This window comes from Podarcis liolepis (genome assembly GCF_965112155.1).
Source record: "Podarcis liolepis genome assembly, chromosome: 17".
Taxonomy (NCBI): Eukaryota; Metazoa; Chordata; class Lepidosauria; order Squamata; family Lacertidae; genus Podarcis; species Podarcis liolepis.
The window spans coordinates 4,913,028-4,938,005 of NC_139571.1; the positions used below are offsets into that span (position 1 = coordinate 4,913,028).

The window sequence follows — 24,978 nt, forward strand, 5'->3', positions numbered from 1 at the left end:
GTATCTTCTCTCCATGAATGGCAGGAAGCCATTTAGCTGGGGAAAACCTTTCCCGCCAAGCGCAAGCAGATACAAGATCTTTCTCAGGTCAAACCTGAGGACCAAATAAAGCCAAGATGCTTCGAGATGACCTGTTTATTCTGATTTGTTTTCAGGGAGAGAAGACAATGTTGGCTGTTTATTGAGAATTCATTCAGACTTGTTTGTGGGGAGGTTAGATAATGTTGCATCAAGCACATTTTATCCCACACTTTAAGTGCGTTTCCCTATCACTATCCTTATCACAAAAAGTTCAGACTTTTGGGGAAGAGGATTTGTTGTGCAATAACTCCCAAACAAGTATAATGATACAATCTGAATTTGCCTGCAAGTAATTGAAAATCACACAAAAATAGTGTCAGTCTGGGAGCACCTTAAGAGAACTGCAGGAAGCAAGGGGAAGAATGTGGACTGATAACATCATGCATGATGGCAAAATAAAACCAGTCACAGGTATTTGAGTGCCTCCTTCCTCCCGTTCACAAAGTTCTAAATCCTGGACTTTCTGATCTTGACAGTATCCTCAGTCTTTATTTCAATTATTACTTCCCAGTGCAGATTCTTCTCACATTCCAGCCAAAAAACATACCTCAGGACCCAATGTGAGATCATGAGAGTAGATCTGCCCTGCAACGGTGCAAAATCCTGGGTAGGGGATCTTTACTGATTTTTTTTACAGCCAGACACTAATACCTGATTCTCTGAACACATCTCACATCTTTGCTGAATTCCATCAGGAAAATTATGGATCAGATGCCTCATGGCACAAATCGGCATTGTTCTCTGGTGACTTGCAACACAAACTGATACATGTCTTCTACTCAGAAGTAAACTCCACTGTATTCAATGGGATTTTCTCCCAGAGAATGGGTATATAGGAGTGCAGGAATATAATCTATATCTGTAGTTTCTTTCCAGAAAGATGCACATATTGTTTGAAGTTGATAACATTTGTTTTCTGCTGCTTTGTTTGGAAAAAAGGGGGACCACAGGGCAGCAGAAGATAGCATGTTGTGGATTAAAAAAAAAAAAATCTTAAAAAAACTTGTTCCAGTACTGTATAACAATTGTTATAGAAAAAGATAGGGGTGTTGGCTTTTGCTGCCCAGTTCCCCAAGGGGCTGAGTCTTCTAAGTCCATGATTGGTCAGAGATGAATGGATGGAGGCAAGATCCATAGAAAGCAAGGCAGATCTTTGTTGCAAGAGTTCCCTCCCCTCCTTGCAAGGAGGTAGGCAGAACAATGATGTGCAAGCCCCTGTAAAGACAGCCCAAGACCACCCTCCAAAATACAGTGGTGCCCCGCAAGACGAAATTAATTCGTTCCGCAATTTTTGTCGTCTAGCGAATTTTTCGTCTTGCGAAGCACGAAATCCCATAGGAATGCATTGAAAATCAATTAATGCGTTCCTATGGTCAAAAAAAGTCCAAACAAAGCCAAATTTGGTACAACAACAGTTTATTAACTGCTCTTTAAAGTCACACATACTGTAAAGAGCAGTTCAAAAATTTAAGGGAAAATAAATTAACTTTATAAACAAAACATGTCTTTGTTTTTAGTCAAAGAAAAAAAGTCGCGAGACGTTTTCGTCTTGCGAAGCAAGCCCATAGGGGAAATTCGTCTTGCGAGGCAAATTGCGAACGGGAAAACCTTTCGTCTAGCGAGTTTTTTGTATTGCGAGGCATTCGTCTTGCGGGGCACCACTGTATCATACATGCATCACAGAAGGAGGCGTTCTCCAGCAAAAAATTGAGTGTGTTGCTTCTCTCCTGCTAGGATACCTGATGATGCCTTACTTGGTTGCATTTTCTGGGTAGCCTGGCCATTCCTTTTAGAGGGTAAATACTTTAGTTCCTGAATCTCTTAAGCATATTGATAGTTTGCGCAGCCTGATACTTTCCAGACCATATTTGCAAGGAGGTGCAAGCCCAAAGATAATTGGAAAGCTTTTCCCATTTCCTTCCTCCTTGCAGAGAAATACTCGAGGTCAATTTGGGAGTCAAAATGTGCTTCAGGATTGCTCTCCTGTACTATTTCAGTCACCTAGTTGATATACTTATGTTTTTGTGTTTGCCGTGTACATTTATGAACATTTACTCTACATTTGAGACCTTAGAATTCTTACAACTCAATGCATGGCCTTCGCGCCTTCTCTTGTCAACACTGAGGTAACTCCCGTTAAAATGCGCGGCAACGCAACGACCCCCCCCCATCCCTTCCCATTACAGGAGGCAAAGCAAAATGGCCGACGTGGAATCTCACCCGCCGCTACTCTCCCGCCACATTCCCCGCACGCTTCCTTCCCACAAGAAACTACAATTCCCAAGAAACCCCGCGCGCAAATAGTCCGATGCCAAGGCTTGCGGGGGGGGGGGGAGAGCTGCTGCTGGCAGACGCAGTCAAGTCAATGGGGATTATCCTCTCTCTCTCTCTCTCTCTCTCCTGGCGCGCGCGCTGCCTCTCCGCCCTCCTTCCCCGCCTCGCCTCATCTTAGCGGGCGATGGTGAGGAAACGGAGGTTTCAGCAGCGGGGTCTTTTCTGGGGGTAGTTTCAGTGGCTGTGGAGAAGTAGTTGCCCAAGAGTGAGGGGGGGCGCTTTACCCGCCCCCCCCAAAGAAGAAAGGTCAGTGAACTAAAATGGAGGCTCCGTCGGAGAAGGTCTTGGGGAGCGGCGTGGTCCCGACTCCCGAGGCGGTCCGCTCCTCAGTGCAAAAGTCCCGCCAATCACCTTTCCGAAAGCTCACATACGCGCCCTGCTCTCTTGCAAGGGGCTCAAGGCAGCCTCCGGGCCGCCCGCCGCTTTCCTCACCACAATAACCCGGTGAGGTAGGACCGGCTGAGAGAGGGGGGCTGGCCTGAGGCCGCCCAGAAGGGATTGAAAGCGGTGTCTTGGCGGGCGTCGCCTTCCTTGGCACTGTAACCACCGTAGCCCAGGCGGGGTCTCAAGCGGGATGGGGATATGGTTGTGGGCATCGATCCAGCCGGAGTTTCTGAGCCCTGCAGCGTTTTGTTTCTGCCTCTGGTCCTCCTTCCTTTCGGTTGTCACTTTCCGCTGTAGATTTCCCTCACACATGTCCTTCATTCGGGAGGCAAGATGCTTACAGTATTTGGCTATGGCAGCTGATCTGAATGAAGCAGAAATTGGATAAGAATAAATATGTGATAATATGGAGTAAGAAGGGGGACATTAGCTATGAGTGCATGAAAGAACGGAAAGGTCCACTCTTTCTAGTTCTGAGAATAACCAAAGCATGCCATTCCTTCACCCTGGCAGCAACACATTACAGGAACGCATTCCCTAGTTCATATTTTGAGGACATAAGGTTCCCAACTACTCTCTTATTATTGGTCATCTGCAGTGTGCTAGTTGCTGCTGCCAGATACAGTTCATATCTCTGTCCAAGGTTTTCCAGCACACTTTCTGCTTGCAGGAAAGCAGGTAGCTTTGGGGATATTGGTCTCCTGTTTATTACGGGCTTTCAATAAAAAACAACACATTTTTTAGTGGATGGTCAAACAAAGCAATGCTATAAAAATGGCCCCTGTAATTGGAGGCATATTCTTTGTGGGACTGAGATTGTGTGTGTGTTTATCCCTGGAGATGCTAGGGATTGAACCAAGGGACTGAACCACTGCATACATAGTGGACGCTCCATCACTGAGCTATGGCCCTCCACGAGTGGTTTTCTTACACAGCATTGCTGACCTCAAGATTTATGGTATATATCTTCCAGCACACCAGGGGTTGTACATCGACCAGACTCTGAAGGCTGAAAAGGATTATGATTGGATCAACTGGCAATAGTTATAAATTCTGTATAGGATAGTAGTCCTGTGCCTTCACAAGGTCAGCGGTAGAACATCTGCTTTGCATACAGAAGGTTCAAGTTCAATCCCTGGCATCTCAAGATAGGGGTGAGAGAGACTCCTGCCTGAAACCTTTGGGAGCTGCGGCTAATCAGTGCAGGCAACACTGAGATAGGTGAACCAATGGTCTGACTCAGTATATGGAGGAGTCTTATGTCCTAATAGAAAAGGGAATTTCAGCATATGCAGGTTTTTCTGCTATGCTGTGATGGGAGGAAGTGCACTGTTTGGAATACTTATTTTTACAAGGTTTAGGAGCCCTTTTTTTTATTGAAGCAGGTAGTACTAAGGGTGTTCTTTTTGTGAATGCTTTTCAGTAAGAGCCAAAAGCAATTGTCTCAGCAGAATAGTTGAAACGGAGTGGGTCTGTTCAAAAACCATGAAAGCCAGCTTTTGGTGATTAGGCTCTCGTATCCCTGCTGTTCCATTAGTTTGGTGGTTTTCAATGTTCCGGTATTTGAGAAACCCCTTTCCCATTTATTTTTCTTGCTGGTGAGCCCTTGAGTGTTGCAGTGGATTTTGGAAAGCGGGGCACAGATTTCTCCTTAGGCTTGCTTTACTCATGGAACAGAAAGGGGTGCTAGAAATTGTATTTTATCACTTCAGACTGCAGGTGGGGTTGCCATTTTTTATGCTCCTCCATGTAAAAATGTTCCCTGCAAGAAGAACACCAGCATGTTGAGAAGAAAGGGACTACTATCTACCATAACATTTTTGTATGCTGCTTTAGCTTTTAACTGTGGAGCATTCAAAACTTTGTTGCCCAACCTCCAGTCTGGAGTGGTACAATCCATTCTGCTACATCTGAACTCATACCCCCTCAGTCACAGACTATTGAGTGGTATTCAGCTAAGTTTTACTTAGAATAGAACCACTGAAATGAATGAACATGATTAAGACCTGTCCATTAATTTCAATAGGTCTACTATGAGTGAAATGTAATTGACTATTACTACTGTACTTTGTAAATGGGACACGGGTGGCACTGTGGATTAAATCACAGAGCCTAGGGCTTGCCGATCATAAGGTTGGTGGTTCAAATCCCCGTGACAGGGTGAGCTCCCGTTGCTCGGTCCCTGCTCCTGCCAACCTAGCAGTTCAAAAGCACGTCAAAGTGCAAGTAGATAAATAGGTATCGCTCCGGTGGGAAGGTAAACGGCGTTTCCATGCGCTGCTCTGGCTTAGTCACGTACGCCAACTCCCTCAGCCAATAAAGCGAGATGAGCGCCGCAACCCCAGAGTCGTCCACAACTTGACCTAATGATCAGGGGTCCCTTTATCTTTACCTTTACTGTACTTTGTGTTCTGATGATACTGCAGCAGGCACCACCACTTTTAAAATGGTGTTTGCCATGTTTGTTTTTATAATTTGTGTTTGTTTTTTAAATTTACTTGTATTTAAACCATTTAAAATCCTGATTAATCAGTATGGCATTTTTAATTAACAAAAGTTTTAAAACTGATTGAAGCTCTAGAATAAATGTGGAAGTATGTGTGATCTTTTCAGTTTTGTTTCTGGTGTTGGAAGATGAGAGAGTATTTTCAATGAAGTATATGTTAGAAAGACAATGGTTGTGGAAATTGGTGTAATTTTCATGTTTTTATTTTTGCATTGAACTGTGAGTTTGAGCATCAAATGTGATTTACTTCTGATTAAAATGTGCAAATTTGTGGTTGCTATGTATGTTATAGTTGCATTTGTAAATTTGTGGTTGCTGTTCTGTTCCTGCACAAGAGCTGCTGAGAAAGTGAGGCTGTCTGTGTGTGTGTGTGTGTGTGTGTGTGTGTGCGCACGCACGTTTTGCTGAGCTTGGCATAGTCATGCTAGCACATCTTTAAACCGACTAAATTAAATGACATGTGTCTGCAGAAGTGAGCTAATACTATCACCATGTCTTATTTTCTGCCTACTTAATGCTCTCACAGAGAGTGGAAATCTCCACTGCTGAAGATGGGAAAGAACATATTCGTTTGACATCCGGGTGTTCTGCCTTTATACACCATCCATCTCTGTGTATCTTTCTCCCCCTCTCTTTTATAGGGCAGATGGTTTACCCCATGTAGTTTGCTTCATTGAGACTTTGTTGGCATGTCAAGCTGTACGAGGGCTGCCTCTGCTTCCATCTCCTCCTCCTCCTCCTCCTGCTCTCTGTGTATATATGGAGGGGTTTCCTCCGAATAGTACAGCCCAGGCAGAAGGTAGAAGGGAGAGGATTGCTCTTCACCTGCTTATCAGACGAGGTTCACCATTACCCGGAAGTTCTTCCTTGTAAGGAGGTGGGGGTCTTTTCCCCCCTTGATGCAGTAAGCATCCCCCACCTCCTTTTTACTGCTTCCATGGGGTTTGTTTGAGAGGAGTCCACAGAGATGGAGAGATGGTTCCCCGCGGGCGCTAGCCCAAACCTTACACATTTGGGTAAGAAGGGGGTGGTCTAGGGATGGTTTTTGTTCCCTAAAGGATGGGTGGGTAGGAAGAAGAGAGATCGCAAAAAGAGGAGGGGGTCTGGGCGGCTTTTGTGCATGTGACTACAGTATGTCTGGATGAATCGCCGTGCTGAGCACTGTTGGGAGTGTTGGTGGTTGGAGTAGAAAATGGATCCGGCCGGGGATTTATGTTATTATCTAAAGTACCAATACTTAGAAATTAAATTATTTGAAATCAACACGACTTAGTTCCTAGAAAATATGTGCAGCCTTGAGGTATCAATTAGTCGTGCCCCCCCCCCAGGCTGGGGGGGATTTAATCTGTGAGTGTTGTTTGGTGTTCAAAAGACAGGTGTGTGGGGGGTCACGATGGATGGAATTTCTTTGTTGGATGAGTCATGTGCTCAAAAATGATGAGGCAGGGAGGAACGATAGAGCTGGAATTTTATACTGATATTTTATTTAGCATGTGGAGGAAAGAGGCAGAGTACGTGTGTATAGAATTCCAATGGACCAGATAGGGGAAGAGAAGAAAGCCTCTTCTTAAATTATTTGTGGCTTTTACTCTCATTGTTCCACAATGTCCTATTAACCACATGCCTAAAAAAACCCTCTATTTTCCCTTTTGTCTGTGGTTTCTATTATTGTTTGTTTGCATCTACCCTCCTGTGTTGTGGTATCAACCTCATTCTGCGGGATTTTTTTAAAAAGACCTTTTGTGTGTGGCTGTGTAGTTCCTCCACCCCTAGGAATTTTGCAGACTGGATTCATCAGTGGGTTTTTTTCCTCATAGAGGGGAGAGTGTATATGTAGATTGTGTTTGTTTTAAAATAACTGTGGCTACAATACTAAACACACTTCCTGGGGGAATATCCTCCACGGGACATCCTGGGACTTTCTTCTGAGTAAACATGTATAGGATTGTGCTGTTTGAGTAATTTAGCTTTGTTGGTGAAATATTTCAATTGGGATGGATGGGTGGGTGGGGGGTTTGATCAGCACTTCCATCTGGGGCATCTCTCCTTGTCTGACCACCCAAGTTAAATATATAGTTCCTTTGCTTTCCTTAGATGGATTTTTATTAATTGTTCTTTAGAACCATTGCAGCTGTTTGTCTGTTTTGTACCTTCTATCATGTTATTTTTTGATACTTTAATATCCAGCTGCCTTTAGGTTGCATTTGAAATGAAAGTCATGTAATAGTAGGGACAAATAGGTTGGTGAGTGCTTTCTGCATACTTTTGTTGTGCATTAAAAAGTATAAATCAGACAAACCCAGGTTTCCTAGTTGTATTATGAAATTTTGCTCATGGTTTGAGACTGTAAAAAAAGGCATTTAAATATATCCTGCAGCTATCTAGGTTCCTGGTTTAGTTCTTGTTGCCGGCAGAAAGGTAAGAACTTGGGAGCTGAGCAGCAGATTTTATTATCTGGGTCATGAAAGTGGAAATAAAGTCCCCCGTGACTTGGAATTTTGGCTGCTAGATATCCATTTGTCTCAGAAAGGTGCAATGCATAGATCAAGATTCCATTAATCTCTTGCTGCTTTGGCAGTATGGAAGAATCTGTGGCAATAGGGTGGTGGGGGTGGGGTCCCTCAGAGGGTGTTGCTGTTGCAGAATTCTGTGATTTATTCACACCACTCATCAGAAGGAGCCCTCTGTCCCCTGTCCATGAGTTTATTGCTAGTGTCTGCAATTATGATTTAAAAAAAAATACAAGGCTCCTTAGAACAGAACCTGAAAGCAGAAACAATTCAGATTATTTTAAGTTACTGTTGAAATGTACATTTTAAATAAAAGTCATGTAGAGTTCCAACAGTTCTAAAAAAAAATTAGCCAGCTGTTATTTGTGTGCGTAGCTTTAGGAAGCATAGCAGACAGTTTTGACTTGTAGCTGAACCCAAATACTGCTGTTGGTCAAAGACCAAGACTCCTTAAAAGAGGTTGGGTCCCTTACTGAATAGTTTAAGCATCAGAGACTATGCATTTCAGCACTAGCCTGGTAGCCATGGGCAACAAGGAATTCCATGTAGGTGAGTGAGATGGAGTGCTTTGTCCCTTTTCTGCAGCCAGCATAGAAACACAACAGACTGCAGAAGGGATCAAACTCCTCATCACTCGTCAGCTAGCCCCAAGTAGGTTAGTATACATTTCTCTTTTTTTGCATGCTTATAGCTTTTGTGGACTTCTTTACAAGGTTGTATTATTTTGTAGAGTTAACAACAATTTAACCTAATTTAGTATCTTATCCATCTTTTTAATTTGTTTGTGGGTGACTTTTAAAAAGTGGCAGCAAATGACTCCTATTGAAACCTGAGGCAGTTAGAACAGGACCAGAAAGGGACCAGAGCTCCCTTTATCAACCCTATTAGGCTAGACAAGCTTGGATTTTGTGTAAACTTTAAGAGAACTGTTCTGTTTCTTGGACCTAGTAGTAAACCCTAACACTAGACTTTGTACCTCTCTCAAAATAAGAGGTGGGCATTCCTTCCCTCCATAGGCATGGTTAGTTCTGGACTTCTCCTTGAGTGTTGGGCAGGAGATTGCTTTGGGATTATTGTTTTAGTTTTGTATGCTGCCTTTTTGCTTCCTATAGTCACTTCTCAATATCCAACATGATATGGATTCTTCCCTTTTTTATATACCTGCCTTCTGAGCCATAGTGGGTGATTCTAGCAGTTTTTATTTTGCCTAAAGTATGGAGGAGCATTGAGTAAAAGAGATAGTCAAAGACTGAATTGGAAGTATAGGTAGTTCTGTGAACATTGTCATCAAATATGGAGGACCAAATCACACTTCTGATAGTACAGATAGAGAAAGCATTGCTTTTAAGTCAGGGTTCCTGGTTTGTCTTACGTTTCTTTTCTACTGGCTAGAATATGTAGATTTAGCGTAGTTACAATGCTTGTTTACTGATCACAATGAATATGGTACTGTCTGTTTAAACTCTCCTAAATGCCTCAAACAGCTTTTTCCTAATTTGCAGGTGAACTTTTCCCAGTCCTGAATATAGCTTGAGTATATGGCGCTTTGTCAAATGATCAGCTACAAAGTCACAGCTGTTCTCTATTCCAAGAGTAGCAGATATTTTAAAGTTAAATCATTTTTTCTGGATAGGTGAGGTTGAGACATTTCCTTGACATTCCTGAAGTCTATGTTATGTTCAAGAGTTGATATTCTGGCAGATGCTGCATTTGTAACACTTCTGGCTCTTCCCATGCCTTGTCCAGGGTTTTCAACGTAGTCTTTAAGAATGAACACATGGGAAGAGTAGCTTTTGCATATTGTGAAGAAAGCGTACTAGAGAAAATATTTTGGGTGAAATCCAGTTCAAGCGGAACAGCTTTCGATCCAGCTGAGGAGTCTGCTAACATAAGAGAAGGGAATGTGATTTTTGCTGATTTTCTCCTTCCCACTGCAGCCTCCTGCAGCACCTTCCACACTATTCTGGAGGGTCACCCAACAGTTTGGAACAAATTTTCAACAGGCATGGTGGGAAGGGCAAATTGTCAAAAGCACCTCTCCTTGCCTAACGTTAGTAGACACCTCAGGTGGGCCAAAAGCCATTCTGTGAGCAAAATGGCAACGTTTTATTTCACCCTTTGTTTTTAGAAACGTTAATGATGATGATGATGATAATAATAATGGAGTTTTTAAAGAACACAATACACTGTGGTTTCATATTCTTCTTCTTCTTCCCATAAAATATTAATAGTCATTTAGATAGTGCTTTCTTAGTGTTGAGCCTCCTTTCTATATGTTATCAAAGTTATTCTAATAAATATGAGGGGCTGAAGTTGAGAGTGTCTTCTCAGCAGCCACCCAGTGAGTTCATGGCTAAGGTGAGCTCCTGGCTTGCATCTAAAACCCTTAGTTCCTATGCTGCTGCTGCTTTCATTCATGCTGGACAGCTTATTTAAAGTGGCTTAAGCTTCAATCACTTTTTGACTTAGCCAAAAAGCAATCCTACATCTAATTTCTGGCTAACAGCTACTATACATCTATGTTTATAGCTTGTCTGATTGTGGAAGGTAGCCAAAACTTGTGAGCTGGCTCTTTTTAACTTTATAGATGTGCTGGTTTGTTAACCAGAATCTTTATTTTTCTCTGTCAGTAAAACTGTGACCTCTTCCATCTATGAATGCTGTTTTGAAACAAAGTTCAGCATCAACTATGACTGTTGTTTCCTCATCGGAGACTTACAAGTAGGAACCAATGTAGAAATCATTTTGACGCTAAGGCAATTTCAGTTACTGTTGTTGTTAGAGATTCGTTTCTGACGCTGAACGTGTTGATCATTTGTATTATAATTGTATGGCCAAGCCCACCCAACAAACTTCCTCAAAAGAAAATTTTCTGGACTGGCCTTTCTCGTCTGTCACAGAAGACTCTGAGATCTCAGATCTCTTTACTGCAAACCTTCCTCCACCCTGCAAAGCTTTATACCCATGATAGCTAGAGACTCTGTTCCAAAATATTTATGTGCATTATTCAGATTACAGATATGATTAATCTTATAACTGAATCTGTTCTATTAGATGGCTAAGGTTTTGAAGAATCATGGATCAGGGAAGGAGAATCTGCTGTCTGGCCATTTTTTACCCTGCCCAGGTTTCTTTAATGTGAGTCAGAAGTTAATCCAGAAGCATTCAGTGCCAGAAGAGATATGATGGATTAGATAGTCATAGGTGGAAACAGCATTATTATCGTTTTTCTGTATAGAGTTGAATGGGACCTTGAGGATCATCCAGTTGAAGTCTCTGCAATTGTAGGTTTCCATTGTTGTACCATTTTTTTAAGGTTAAGGAAGATGATTGCATAACTTCTCTGGACGACTCATTCTAGTGCCCAACTATTTTTATAATATGGAAGAGTTTTCTGATATCCACCTTCAGCCTACTGCAACTCAAGCCTGTCACTCCCTCTTCTCATTGGCAACCATATTTAAAATATATGTTTATCGGCATATTTTATAAAATATGGTTACCAATGCTAGATAGCATTACTTTAGCCCTGTTTAGGGAAGTTTTTAATGTTTGATGTTTTGTTGTGTTTTTCATACTCTGTTGGGAGCCACCTTGAGTGGCTGAGGCAACCCAGTCAGATGGCCAGCATACAAATAATAAAATCACTATTATTATTATTAGCTGAGACCTAAGCAGTGCTAAACAAGGTCAGTATTGCTGCTTCCTATGGCTTAAATATAGCATTATGTTAAAGGAGATGAATCCAAAATGTGTTTTTTGGCAATCCTGTCTACTGCTGACTTGCTTTCAGTTGTGGCCAATTATAACCTTGGCCATTCTCCACTGTATTCAAGTCTAGATAATTTCTTCAATCTTGTTTTAAGTATTTTCCTCCCAAGTTATAGCTGTTAAATTGCGTTTTATTACTTTAAGACAAGACAGATAGCCAGTGCTTTCTCTCAGTATTTTTTTATCTGTTCTACTAGTTTTAGTCTGGCTAATTTGTGGGCTCAGTGCACTGTAACCCAACCACAGTCTCCATGGTTGGGATGACTAAAAGGTAAAACAAAATTGAACCCCGAATAAGTAAAAACATTAAATTGCCCCCAACATTTCCGTGATCACATAGTCTCTGTTTTCTAAAATGACGTTGTGAGCAAATGAAGTAGTTGATTTAAAAAAGAACAAAAACAATGAACCTTTTTAAAACTAGCATTTGTGTATACAAGCTGGGGCTTCTCTGCAGTTAAGAGTCACCATGGGAATGTCACTGGCTCAGCTGGCTTTTGGCCTCAAGGGTGAACTGTTGATCATATGTCATATGTCTGCACCTGTTAGCATATACGCTTAGTACCATTTTTGCTAATGACCTTGGCAGCAAAGTTGCACCTGTGAATTCATTCACATTTTGCCCCATCTTGTCTTTTTGGTGGTGCTGGGGTAGCTATTAATAACATTTATTGTTACAGAGTGGGCAGGTTGTTATGATTAATTTTCATAGCATATTTGAATTTAGAATTTCTTTTAGCCTTTTGATTGCATAAAGAGAGCAGAGCTACATAAATGAGATATTGATAGAATTTTATTGGCTTCTTTGGTATAATGTATCCGCTGTGTTGAGCTGAGTATCAATAATCATTTCCTAGCCATAACATGGTGGTGGCGGACCTGCTGGCAAAGGTTGCCACAAATCCTAGTTATTTTGTCAGATGATTTTTGAAAATCCAATTTAATAATGGCTTGATTATAGTTCTAGCTACATGTTTAGCAACAAGCTGAAAGACTTCTCAATATCTGGTAAAGCAAATACTTCTTTTTACAAACATTTCTTTTTGTATTATATATTCTGCTATAGCTTAATAACACTGTCTTTAATAATGCTGTTTATCAGCCACCTAAGACAGAAGGCTTGCTGATCAGAAGGTCGGTGGTTCGAATCCCCGCGACGGGGTGTGCTCCCGTTGTTCAGTCCCGGCTCCTGCCCACCTTGCAGTTCAAAACCACGTCAAATTGCAAGTAGATAGATAGGTACTGCTCCCGTGGGAAGGTAAACGGTGTTTCCGTGCGCTGCTCTGGTTCGCCAGAAGCAGCTTAGTCATGTTGGCCACATAACCCGGAAGCTGTACGCTGGCTCCCTCGGCCAGTAAAGCGAGATGAGCGCTGCAACCTCAGAGTTGTCCGCGACTGGACCTAATGGTCAGGGGTCCCTTTACCTTTACCTTTAAGACAGAAGTAGACTGACAAGTCTGTAATATCCTTGGTCTACCTTTTAAAAAACTGGCATTGCTTTGACTACTTTCCAGTTCAAATATATAACTTAGTGATAAGTCACATACTTTTTGTAAAAGATCAGCAATTTCATACCTGAGTTCCTTTTAACTCTTGGTGAATGCCATCCAGCTTCAATAAGTTGCCAGTTTTGAACTTGACAATCAGTACTAAAGCCACATCTAAAAATATTTGACATAGTTATTCTGATGCAATCCGCCAACACAGTTGTTCAGGTACAGGTAGCTCTCCAAAAGTTTCTTCAGTAAAGACAGAATTCATTTAGACTCCAGTACAATTTTCTTATCCATCTTCAGCACACATATTTATTTATTTATTACATTTATATCTCATTATTCTCAAGAGGAGCTCAAGGAGGCACACGTAGTTCCCTCCTCCCCATTTTATACTCACAGCAATCCTGTGAGATAGATTAGGCTGAGAGATGGTGACAAACTCCAGATCACCCAGTAAACTTTCTGGTCGAGTGGGAATTTGAACCCTGGTCCCCCAGTCCTAGTCCACCACTGTTAATCAGCACACCACTGGCTCCTTTTAATGGCTTGTCATTTGATGATTCTACTGTCCCCAGTTTCCTGCTTGGGATAAACCAGACTTCCCCAGCCTGCTGTCCTCTAGGACTATTTATGAGATTACTAAAAAGGAAGGTTGCTTTTTATTTCTGAGTCTTTGAAATATACTTCAACGGAATATTTTTACCTGGTCTGTAATTATGAAATGTTGCTCAAAAGTGAACTGAGATTGTTGACAGAAAAGAATGCTTTAACCCACGGTTGCTTTGTGAGATAGTTCAAATATTTGTTTTCTTTCCCCCCCTTGTGTTATATTTCTTCCCATATTGAAAGCTCACATTCAAAATATGCTTTCTCAAAGGAATATTTATCTAGCAGGGACCAGATACTTTTTGTCTTTAAAAGATGCTCAGGAGAACTGCAGAATAGTTTCCCATGGACATGCTGTGATAATAGCTTCATAGGAGCCTTCTGTCAGGTACATTCTACTTAGCTGCTGAATGAACCACAAGGTTTCAGCTAGCTCTGTTTAAAATGAATACATTGTCTTCCCTACTTCCCCAAGATTAAACTTTGATAAAACAGCATGGTTGGACCGAATTATTTCAGAAACAAATTATATATTTAAAAGCCTTTGATGAGCTGGTTACAAAGTAAGGTGAAGGGAAGCCAAGTAGATGTGCCTTTGTTGCAGTACAGTACATATTTGTAAATAAACTTGGCATATGACTGCAAGTATCTAGAGGGTTTTAAAGGGAGTCCATTAACTCATCCATTTGCTTGAAGCTTTGTTGTTGTTGTATGCTAGCTGATTAAATGCATTTCCATTGAACAATTGATTTTTTTTCTTTTTTACATTTGAAAGCTGTTAAAAAAAGCCTCAAAACCGCATTCAAAATCCCAAGCACTGTGGCCACAGTGCTACCTTCATAATACAACATGCTAGCAGGAAATACCAGTTTATCCGGACTTAATTATTAAGCATCCACAATGCACATTCATAACATGAGAATAGAAGTACTTCTTTCAGATAATTTATAAGGAGCAATTGTGGTAAGGGCAGGACATAAGGGGAGTGGTGTCTAAGAAAAGCTGTTAGCTGGTTTCTGTTGTTCTGAGGCAGCAAATGTCAATTTAGATACATACACTGCCTCAGATAAATGGCAGTACAGTAATAGGATTTTTGATCAACAGACTGGGGGTTCTGTTCCTTGCTCCCTTGTATGACCCAGTGGAAGCAATATGATTCCTGTGTGTGTATGTACATACTTCATAATTTCTTTCTGTTTGAAAGTTTTTTGCATGGAGGTAGGCTTGAAAAAATGTTTTTATATAGTCCCCGGTGTGAGGCCACAATATTCACTGGCCTTTCTAAGCATCCAACAAGAATTGGAATTTTGATATTTGTTTAGGTGAATGCAGTACTTTGTAATACAAATAATAAAGTGAGAGATGACCAACAGGAAAGGTGTATTTGAGAATGTTAGCATTAGTTCGGCTTTGGCAACTGGGTGAACTAATTTACAATAGTTGAGTAGGAGGGGAGGAGAGATACCTAGGTCAGCAAGTTCTTTTTGTACGTCAAACAATCAGTGCTTTTGTATACAGTATACTTGATGTAACAGAATATATTGAAGCCATTATTGTGTATGATTTGATCTATATTGCATGTAACTCTCATTGAGTTTAAAGTAATAATAAAGTTTCAGCAAAAAAAGAGGAAGAGCAAACAGGTTTGTGTTGTTGGGATTAAGGAAGACCAGATTAATTAAGTGAAAACTGCATTCTTGGTGGCTGGCTGCTTCGTATTTCACTTTCTAAAATGATCCTGTTTTCCCTCCCCTCCTTCTTGTTACAGGTTGCCATGGGAATCTTATGATAATCTGAGAGGAAATAAGTCCTGGTAACATTGCCGTTACTCATGATGTGCCTGAAGTGAAGAGGAAGGGAAACACTTAACATATCGAAGTGCCAAGGCTCTGCTGTGTCATGGCTACGGACTCTGGTGAATCAGCCAGCACAGAGGAATCAGAGAAACCTGATGGAGTCTCTTTGGAAGGTAGGGACTCCTCTGCTGTTGCCCCTTTGACCATGGAGACCAGGACCAAGGAGGATGTCAACACACCTGCCTCTGGGGCAACTACAGAGAGGAAAAGGTTTTTCCGAAAGAGTGTGGAGATAATGGAGGATGAAAAGGCCCTGGAACCCACTCCAAAGGATGAACAGGAGCAGTTTGTGGTGGGTGACCAGAGGGTGGCTCATCTTTCTTCCAGCGGTCTGGTGGCAGGCCAGGAGGCCAGATGTGAGCATGGCTCGAAGGTGAATTTGGAAGCTTCTAAGGAAAGAACCAAGAAAGAAATAGAAGAGGAGGCCGAGATGAAGGCTGTGGCTACATCGCCTGGAGGAAGGTTTCTGAAATTCGACATTGAGCTGGGGAGAGGGGCCTTCAAAACAGTGTTCAAGGGCCTGGACACAGAAACCTGGGTAGAAGTTGCTTGGTGTGAATTGCAGGTTAGTGTAGATGAGTTCCATCGGTCATTCATGTGTCTGTCTGGTGTTCAGAAGGGCTAACTTTGTCCAGCTTTTGAGAGGTACATTTTGGGATATCCAGAAACCTACATGACAAGAGGGGTCATACTGCAGAGGCTTCTAAAGCAGAAACTAGCAACTTGTATGGCATCTTGAGAAAGCTGGCTTGCATTTTTTAAAAGAACAAGTTACTAGTCTTCATTGTTACAGATAAAAATATACAGTGGTACCTCAGGTTACATATTCTTCAGGTTACAGACGTTTCAGGTTACAGACTCCGCTAACCCAGAAATAGTACCTCGGGTTAAGAACTTTGCTTCAGGATGAGAACAGAAATCGTGCTCTGGCGGCACAGCAGCAGCGTGAGGCCCCATTAGCTAAAGTGGTACCTCAGGTTAAGAACAGTTTCAGGTTAAGAACGGAGCTCCGGAACGAATTAAGTACTTAACCCGAGGTACCACTGTATTGCTATTTCTGCTAAATTCTTAGAAGCCAGAGATAATCTGCAATTGTTGGGCCACAGGTCTTTCCACTACTTCTGCCTCCTGCACTTCATTGCCACTTCTGAAGTATTAACAATTTTGACACCTTTTACTCAGTTCATGTCATAAACTGGGAAAACATCCAATCATGCAGTGCTTGTCCCCCCCCCCCAAATAAATAAACTGCACCAAATAAAGTACACATGTTAAGTAAATTTATGCAAATTGTCAACAGAACTGGGTTTTGTTGTGGCTTCAGTACATTTTTTAAAGCACTGAATTTCAGCCCCCCTTGGCTACATTCCTTGCCTATGATAGGATCTCACCTGAGCTGGTATTACTTCATACAGACTTTTATAATGTATAATATTGAGAGTATCTCAAATAGCAAGGAATTTCTTTTTTTCACCAGTTCACAAACCAACTGACTAATCAATATTTATTTATAAGTAAGCACGGGAAATAATTGCTTATAAATACATGGTTTACATACGGTTTCTGAGTGGTTTCCTAAGCAGACACTATTAATGGGTGGTTTCCTCTAATTTAGGAGTTGAAGTATCATGTACCTTCAGACTATTATCTTAGTGGGATGTTCTCCCAGTGATGGAAGTGTATGTCGAAATGTGGCCATAAAGTTGGAGTATACACTAATTGCTCAGGAAAGTGCTTGCCTCAATTTCCATTCTCAACTAGACATTGCCTGCTGTAATGGTTCTAGGGGTTGCTCGTGCGTAAGTTGCCGCCACTCCTGGCTAGGTTACCTGGTTGAACCCTTTCTGTCTGGACAGCCTCTAGCTACGTGGCTGTCTCAGTCGCTGGCAGAATCCGTCAGTGGGCGTTTCTTGAACTTCTTCCAGCAAAGAAGTTCTTTGACGCCAAGTCTCCTCCTACTCTCCCTGCGCGGAAGTCTTCTGCGCAGGGAGGGTGTGGGCAGTGGAGTACCCGTACTCTCCACTGGTCTCCGGCGAGGAGTCTTGGAGCCTCCTCTCCAATTCCCCCATCTGCCCCCCTTCTCCACTGGTGTTACGCTGATTTCCTTCCCCAGCAGATGGGCTGCCTCTCTCCCTACTGGGACCCTCTCCGGCATCCCTCTGGAGCCTTCCCTCCGCCTCTAGCTCCGATGGCAGTTCCCTGACACCTACATTTCTTTCCCTTGCCCTCTTTGCTTTTGCCCTCTATCCATCTCTTGGTTCCATAGCTTCTGTCCTTTGCTATATCTTGACCCTTACTTTAGGCTCCTGCCTCCTCCTCCACTTCTGTTCTGTCCTATTCAGATAGAACTTGTCCCTAGGATTATTTTAGGAAAAGGCCTCATCAAATGTTGGCATCATGTGTATGGAAACATTGCTGAGGGATGGATGAATAATGATGCAGAAGTAGCCAAATTGGTGTGTTCTAGATGTTGTTGGACTACAACTCCTATCATTTCCAAGCATTAGCTGTGCTGCCTGAGGCAGATGGGAGCTGAAGTCCATTAACCTAAGGGGAGCACTCTTAGCTACGTCTGGGTTCTTTAAAAATTTGCTGCTTCTTCTCCAGGTCTAGTGTTGTCACTTCTCTTTACAGCCAGTAGTTCTGCTGATGTTGCTCATGCCTATGTGTCCACATTCATTCTTAAGTCTTTGCTTCCTTCCACGTCTGTTAAACACCACCACTTTTGCCCCTTGGTTGCTATGCTTGCCAACAGGATAGAGCTGCAAGTGGGCCGTGGTGTTATGGCTGGTGTGAGTGTCACAAGATGCTTTTTTCCAAATGCAGGTGAAACCTTTTGTGTGCAGTTCATTTGTAGTGCTCTTTGCCAAGTTTCAGACAATATTCTTGCCATAGGATGACCAGTTTTTTAAAAAGGGAAAGGTTCCTGTAACTATGGGCGTAGCCAGGATTTATTGGGGGGGCAGGACACCCATCTGCCATCATCCTCTGTCTGGCTCTGTCTAGCAGATTCAGAATGAAATGTCTCAACAACAGTTCTTTAAAATTACTTTTAAATTACATCCCCCCTCTGACCGTAACAACAACAAATGTAAGCTATGAACTCTGCACCAATCTGAATTCTGAACTTGAATAAACTAAACTACAGTGGTGCCCCGCAAGACGAATGCCTCGCAAGACGGAAAACTCGCTAGACGAAAGAGTTTTCCGTTTTGGAGGTGCTTCGCAAAACGAATTTCCTATGGGCTTGCTTCGCAAGACGACAATGTCTTGTGAGTTCCTGCTGGTTTTTTTCCCTCCCCCCCCCTTTCTAAGTCGCTAAGCCGCTTATCAGCTGATCCGATCAGCAGATAAGCCGCTAATAGTGCTAATAGCGCTAATCCGCTAATCCTTCAATGGGCTTGCTTCGTAAGACGAAAAAACCGCTAGATGAAGAGAATCACAGAACGGATTCTTTTCGTCTTGCGAGGCACCACTGTATATCATTGACAAAGCCTGAGGGCTTTCTGTGGTATAAATAGCCTGTGAGAAACTTCCACTTGTTTCTGCACAGACCCTGCAGGTGCTTGCTTTCAGCAAAAAATGCTGGAAACTATGAGAAGCTTCCAGAACCAAACTACCTGTGATGTGACTGGTCAGTTGGCAGAAGCCACGCCTATCGCTCAGTTGGATTGCCAGTTGCGTCGCTAGAAAGCACCACAACATACATCATCCAAATGACCGCCCCAAGAATTTCAATTTCAAATATCCTGATTATTTCTACATTTACTAAAGTATTTTTATTTATTCACTTGATGGGGGGGCAGCCTGTAACTTTAATAGTTGTGTGTAAAAGGTGGCATTTTGGAAGGAGCAGGGATGACCAAAAACTCAAAACAATGAAAGATGCAGAAATTCTATTCTTTACATCTTGCCATTTTACTCACTTATGCCAGCAAAGCATTCTGGAGGTGGCAGCAAACAAGACACAAATAGACTTTGGGGTGAGGATATTAAAAAGGGACTAGACAAATTCCTGGTGAATGGGCCCATCAGAGGCTATTAGCCATTATAGCTTAAAGGAACTTCCAGGTTCAAAAACCTGTTGCTGAAGGAAAGTGGGAGAGCTGTTGCCTGCTAGCAAATTTCTTGGAAACAGATACTTGGCTACTCTGGGAAACAGGGTGCTTGACTAGGTGGGCCCTGATCCAGCAGGACTCTTACAATGTTTGGCATCTCTGTTGTCAAAGGTAGTTTATTTACTTGTTCTGTAATAATAAACTGGATGTGGGGTTGGACCAGATGAAGAAGAGTTTGTTTGGATTTGATATCCCGCCTTTCACTCCCCTTCAGGAGTCTCAAAGCGGCTAACATTCTCCTTTCCCTTCCTCCCCCACAACAAACACTCTGTGAGGTGAGTGGGGCTGAGAGACTTCAGAGAAGTGTGAGTAGCCCAAGGTCACCCAGCAGCTGCATGTGGAGGAGCGGAGACGCGAACCCGGTTCCCCAGATTACGAGACTACCGCTCTTAACCACTACACCACACTGGCTCTCATGAACCTCGGGGGTCCCTTCCAACTTTCCAACTCTCTGATTCTATTGTGCCCCCATAGTTGTCCTGCTTTGGAACAGATAGACTGTAATAGAGGACCAAGCATATTATGTGAATAGCAGGCGAATGCATTAGAAAGACCATTCAGAGGGAAAGCACCATTTTAAAGCAAGCCAGGTCCTTGCTTGCATTTTCTTTGTAATGGAAAATTGATTTGAGTAGCTATGATTCAAAAAACAGTGTGTGGTTGTTCCCTCACCCGCCCCCATATACCCATCAGTGGGTGGTGGAATAACTACTGAATGCCTAATAATTGGTTTAATCTCCTCCACAGCTAGTTTAGCCTAAGCTCATCAGAATTTTCCATGCCATGCATCTAAACAGCTCCTCTGCAGTGCTGGCTGAGTTTAAAGCAAAGCTTATGCTGTGCCATATTTGTAGCCTTATCAGTTACAACACTCATTGATCCAGCACCACAATCTATATTCTTTCCTCCAGCATTGTCCTGAGCACATCAAAAGTGTAATTTAGCAGGGCTGTTTGTTTGGATACAATATCAAAACAATAAATACAATATGTGAGAATTTCAGTTGGTATGTTTGTTACTTAGACCTACTTTTAAATATATTTATTTCAAAGTAAGCCCTATTGGAAGCATCAGAATTAAACTTACTGTGTTTATAAAAAATGTTACTAGCTATATTTTTAACTCATTAATTACTGAATGAAAGTAATTTCTAGTCCTCAAGCTTAAGGAACGTGTTTGACCCCAGATCTTGGTTGTGAATCAACTCCAAGTATTGTTGGTCTACAAAGTTTATATAGGCTCTTTTCTTAAAATATAGATGAAGGCATTTTAGCTCTGAACTCTTGCTGTGGTAGCAGATTCCATAGCTGGCCACCTCTCTGTGAAGAATGCTTTTGCTATCCCTGCCCAAATTGTTTGAGGGTAGAACATTGTCAGGAGACCTGGGTTTTATTATTGGACTTGCTATTACTTTGCTGTGTGACTGGAATGTATCCTTTTTCTGTGCCCCATCAATAAAAAGTGGATGACATATTTGCAAGAAGATGTAAAGCTTCTTGAAAATTGCAGTATGAGAAGTGCCGCATAACCTTTAAGTCAAATCTTTTGGTACTTGTGATCATTCTGGGGCTTAGAGATGATTAATGCTAGACTGCATCTGCTCAGCTTTTGCTGGGGTTGCTTTAACTTTATCAGCCGTAATAACTCATTGCCCACTTTACAGTCAGAATCTATTTTAAATCCATTTCAAAGTTTGCCCCAGAAACTTTCCATGCTAATTCCTCTTTCCTTGTGTGCATTGCAGGTAAGGAAGTAATTAAGTCAAATATACATCCCAGCACTGACAAGATTAAAAGATGTTTTATACATGAATGTCAGACCTAGATCACTTCCAGATAGCCTGTTTATTGAGCATTTGTCCTGATTTGTTTGCACATTTTCGGGGGGAGGTAAGATGAGATGGGCTGCTTATTGAGGATTCGTTTTGAATGATTGATTTGAATAGAGGTTATATGACATTGCATCAAATGATTGCTGTCCCACACTTTTCAATGCATTTATTTTCCCATCACTTTTTTTTAGCTGCATTGTATTTTTATATTTTATTAACAGGTAGAGTTGGTTTTTATTGGAAATAATAAACTGCTCTGTGGAGGGAGTTCCTCAATAAGCAGGATATATTAAAATAAGGTTTTTTTTAAAACTCTTCCTGCCCTTTGTGATCCCAAGGACAGGTCACCATAGCAACTGTTATTTTTCATGTTCCAAAGATGCACATAACCACAGTCACTTAGAGACAACTGTGATTGAGTGGAACTTAATTTTCTGAAATATATAAATAACTTCCTGATCACTGAGTGAGTTTGTTGAGGCTGATAGGAGCTGGATGGGAGTTGGGTGTTCAACAATATCTGGAGGATCATTTAACTTACTGTATTTTTCGCCCTATAGGACGCACTTTTCCCCCTCCAAAAATGAAGGGGAAATGTGAGTGTGTCCTATGGGGCGAATGCAGGCTTTCACTTAAGCCTGGAGAGCGAGAGGGGTGAGTGCGCACCGACCCCTCTCGCTCTCCAGGCTTCAGGAAGCTATCCCCAAGCCTTGGGAGCCCGGCGGGAGTTCCCGCCGGGCTCCCAAGGCTTGCGGACAGCGGCCTGCAGCCCGAAACCCGGGGAGCGCAGCGGGGCACACCCCGGGCTTCGGGCAGCTCTCCGCAAGCCTTGGGAGCCCGGCGCGACTTCCTGCCGGGCTCCCAAGGCTTGTGGACAGCAAGCTCCGGGAGCGATGGCGAGGTTGATCGCAACCTCGACGTCTCTCCTGGACCCGTTCTGGGGGCTGGGGGAAGCTTGGGCTTCCCCCGCCCCCAGCCCCTCAAGCTCCGGGAGCGATGGCGCAACCTCGCCTTCGCTCCCGGACCCCCAGCCCCGAGGCTAAAAACAAAGCCAGGACAGCTAGTGGGATCCATCCCGCTCACTGTCATGGCTTCTTTGCTCTTTGGGGCTCAGGGGGAAAAAATAATTCCCCCCCTTTATTCTCCCCCCCAAAAGTGCGCCCTATAGGGCGAAAAATACGGTACTTGGACCCTGAGGTCCTTCTTAGTGTGCCTTCTCCAGGAGAGGTCCGGGGGGTGGTAACATGAGAATGGACCTTTTCTGCAGTGGCTCCCCTTTTGTGGAATGCTCTCCTCAGGAAGGTTCAGCTGGTGCCATAATAATAATAATAATAATAATAATAATAATAATAATAATAATAATAATTTTATAACCCGCCCATTTGGGCGGCATCCAGCAGAATATACAAAACATAATAAACCGTCAAAAGCCAATTTGCCTTAAAGATGTTTGTTCTCATGAATTTATTCATTTATAACATTTCATACCTGCCTTTCAATGATTGGCTTACTTTTTAAGCCATTATACACCTTTAAGCGCCAGGTGAAAGTGTTCCTCTTCAACCAGACCTTTGGCTGATTGAGATCCAATGCTCTTTTAAATGTGTTGTGGGAGGAAGGATTATTGGTTTGTTTTTGTTCTTTTTTATTATGTATTTTGCAATATACAAATTTAATAAATAATTATAAATAAATAATAATAGGCTCCCCACTCCCATGCTATGCTTCCATACTTTCTAGTAGTGACCCTTTATAAAGGTAGCCCTGCATCATTCTAAATCTAAATACATTACTTGTGATTGCATGAAAAAATGTCAAATAGCCATCACTAGTGCTATTTTTCTAGAAAAAGAGGTGCTGGAACTCCCTTGTTCTCTTACGATGCAATGGCACCCACCTGAGAGGTGCTGAAGCTGAGTTCCGTTGAGTTCCATCTCACCCCCCCCCCCCAGCTATCACTGTAGCAACATGATCAGGACCTGGGACCACAGCACATGGGAGGGAGGGAGAATGAATTGTGTGTTCCATCCATCCTTACTTCACACACTCCAATTAATTCATTACTTCCTGATTAATTATGTCTACCTGGAAGAGTTCAGAAGTTGGTGGTGCATAGGTGGGACTTCTCTGTGGTGGCTCCATGTAATGTCTACCTCCCTACCTTCTGCCCTATCAGTCTCAGTGAGCACTAACCTCTACTGGTTTATTTATATATGTATTTATAAATAAAAGAGTAAACACACACACACACACCTTTCAACAAGACGCTCAAGGCGGCTTGGTTTATGGCATTCCACAGATTTCCATCTTGCTGTATAGCATCTACGTAACTGGAAGGGATTGTCTGGAGAGTTGGGGGCGTGGAGTCATCAGTAAGCTAAATGTCCTTTTCTATCAAGGAGAGCATGTTGAGCTGGTGTGTAGGATCAAACATCAGTTAACAAATTGGGATTTAATCCTCTTCTGGGTGGTAGCTGACTAAGTGAGATTTAATCCAGACAAGATTGAGGTGTTTTTGGTTGATTGGACTAGTAATCCTGGGATAGTGATGCAGCTTGTTTGGGATGGGATTAGACTCACCATGGAAAATCAGGTCCACAGCCTGGGAATGCTCCTGGACCTGGCTTTGATCTGGATGGTCAGGTGGCAGAGTTTGCCCAGTTTAAGCTGATATGCCAATGGTGCCTCTTTTGTGGGAGGGAAACTTGGGGCTGTATTCATCTAACTTTTATATGAAGTAGGTGCAAGAAATTAATGGACCTATGTTAGTCATGGTGGATCTACTCTGAATGAAAACACCCTGGGCGTGATCACTCATGCCTTATTTAAATTGACTGTCAGGAGCCATACTGAATCTCCAGAACTACAAAATCAATTTCATGCCCTCACCTCGGACAGTAATTCTTGGCCAGAGGAGCAAGAAGAGTGGTTGCAGATCTCAGAAGACACTGAGGTGGCAGTGAAAGGCACAGCGTACAGAATTCCTGACGTGTGGTGGCGGCGGCAGGTGACTCCCTACGGAGGGGGACAGAGGCAGCAGTGTGAGGAGGAATGGCTCTCCTTGACCTGATTGTCTTCCTTTCTGAATGACTGCCATAAGTATTGGAACTGAGTGCCAGTCCATTGGAACAACTTCTTAGTGCTTCTTTCCAGCATGTGTATGTTTTTTCAAAAGGAAATTACATCCCTGTTGGTTGGAAATTAAATAAGAAAAAAAAGTCATGTAGGAACAGCATGAAGGTTGCTCTCCCCTCTGAAAGCTTTGGTTAGCAGCAGCACTAACAGCTAAACGCGTAATTCTAGTGCATGTTTGCAGCTGACCACTATGCTCACATTGTTTTTTGCAATCTATTTAGCATGGAATCCTTTGTTTTCACATTTTTCTTAAAAAAACTCTGCCTTCTACATAATGGCAGATTTAACTGTTTTTGGTCTTGCTAAACGGAAGTATCCAATATTGGTTCCTGTGTCTGGTAATTTTTATC

The 24,978-nt window shown here is 42.4% G+C and overlaps 2 protein-coding genes across 48 annotated transcripts in view; one reads left to right on the plus strand and one right to left on the minus strand.

Moving 5' to 3' along the window:
- LOC310696819 (uncharacterized protein) overlaps positions 1–24,978 on the minus strand; it is a 234,548-nt gene that overhangs the window by 83,709 nt on the left and 125,861 nt on the right. The window lies entirely within an intron of this gene.
- WNK3 (WNK lysine deficient protein kinase 3) overlaps positions 2,505–24,978 on the plus strand; it is a 99,929-nt gene continuing 77,455 nt past the window's right edge. For 35 of the 47 annotated variants that reach the window (XM_083482698.1, XM_083482726.1, XM_083482696.1 and 32 more), the window contains exons 1-2: positions 5,986–6,321; positions 15,457–16,109. In XM_083482698.1, the coding sequence (XP_083338824.1) occupies positions 15,588–16,109 (522 nt within the window). In that variant the 5' untranslated portion in view covers positions 5,986–6,321; positions 15,457–15,587. Of the gene's footprint in view, positions 2,662–5,985; positions 6,322–6,493; positions 6,606–8,400; positions 8,471–15,456; positions 16,110–24,978 lie in introns of those variants that run through there. The other 12 variants (XM_083482728.1, XM_083482730.1, XM_083482731.1 and 9 more) reach the window with 5 other exon arrangements.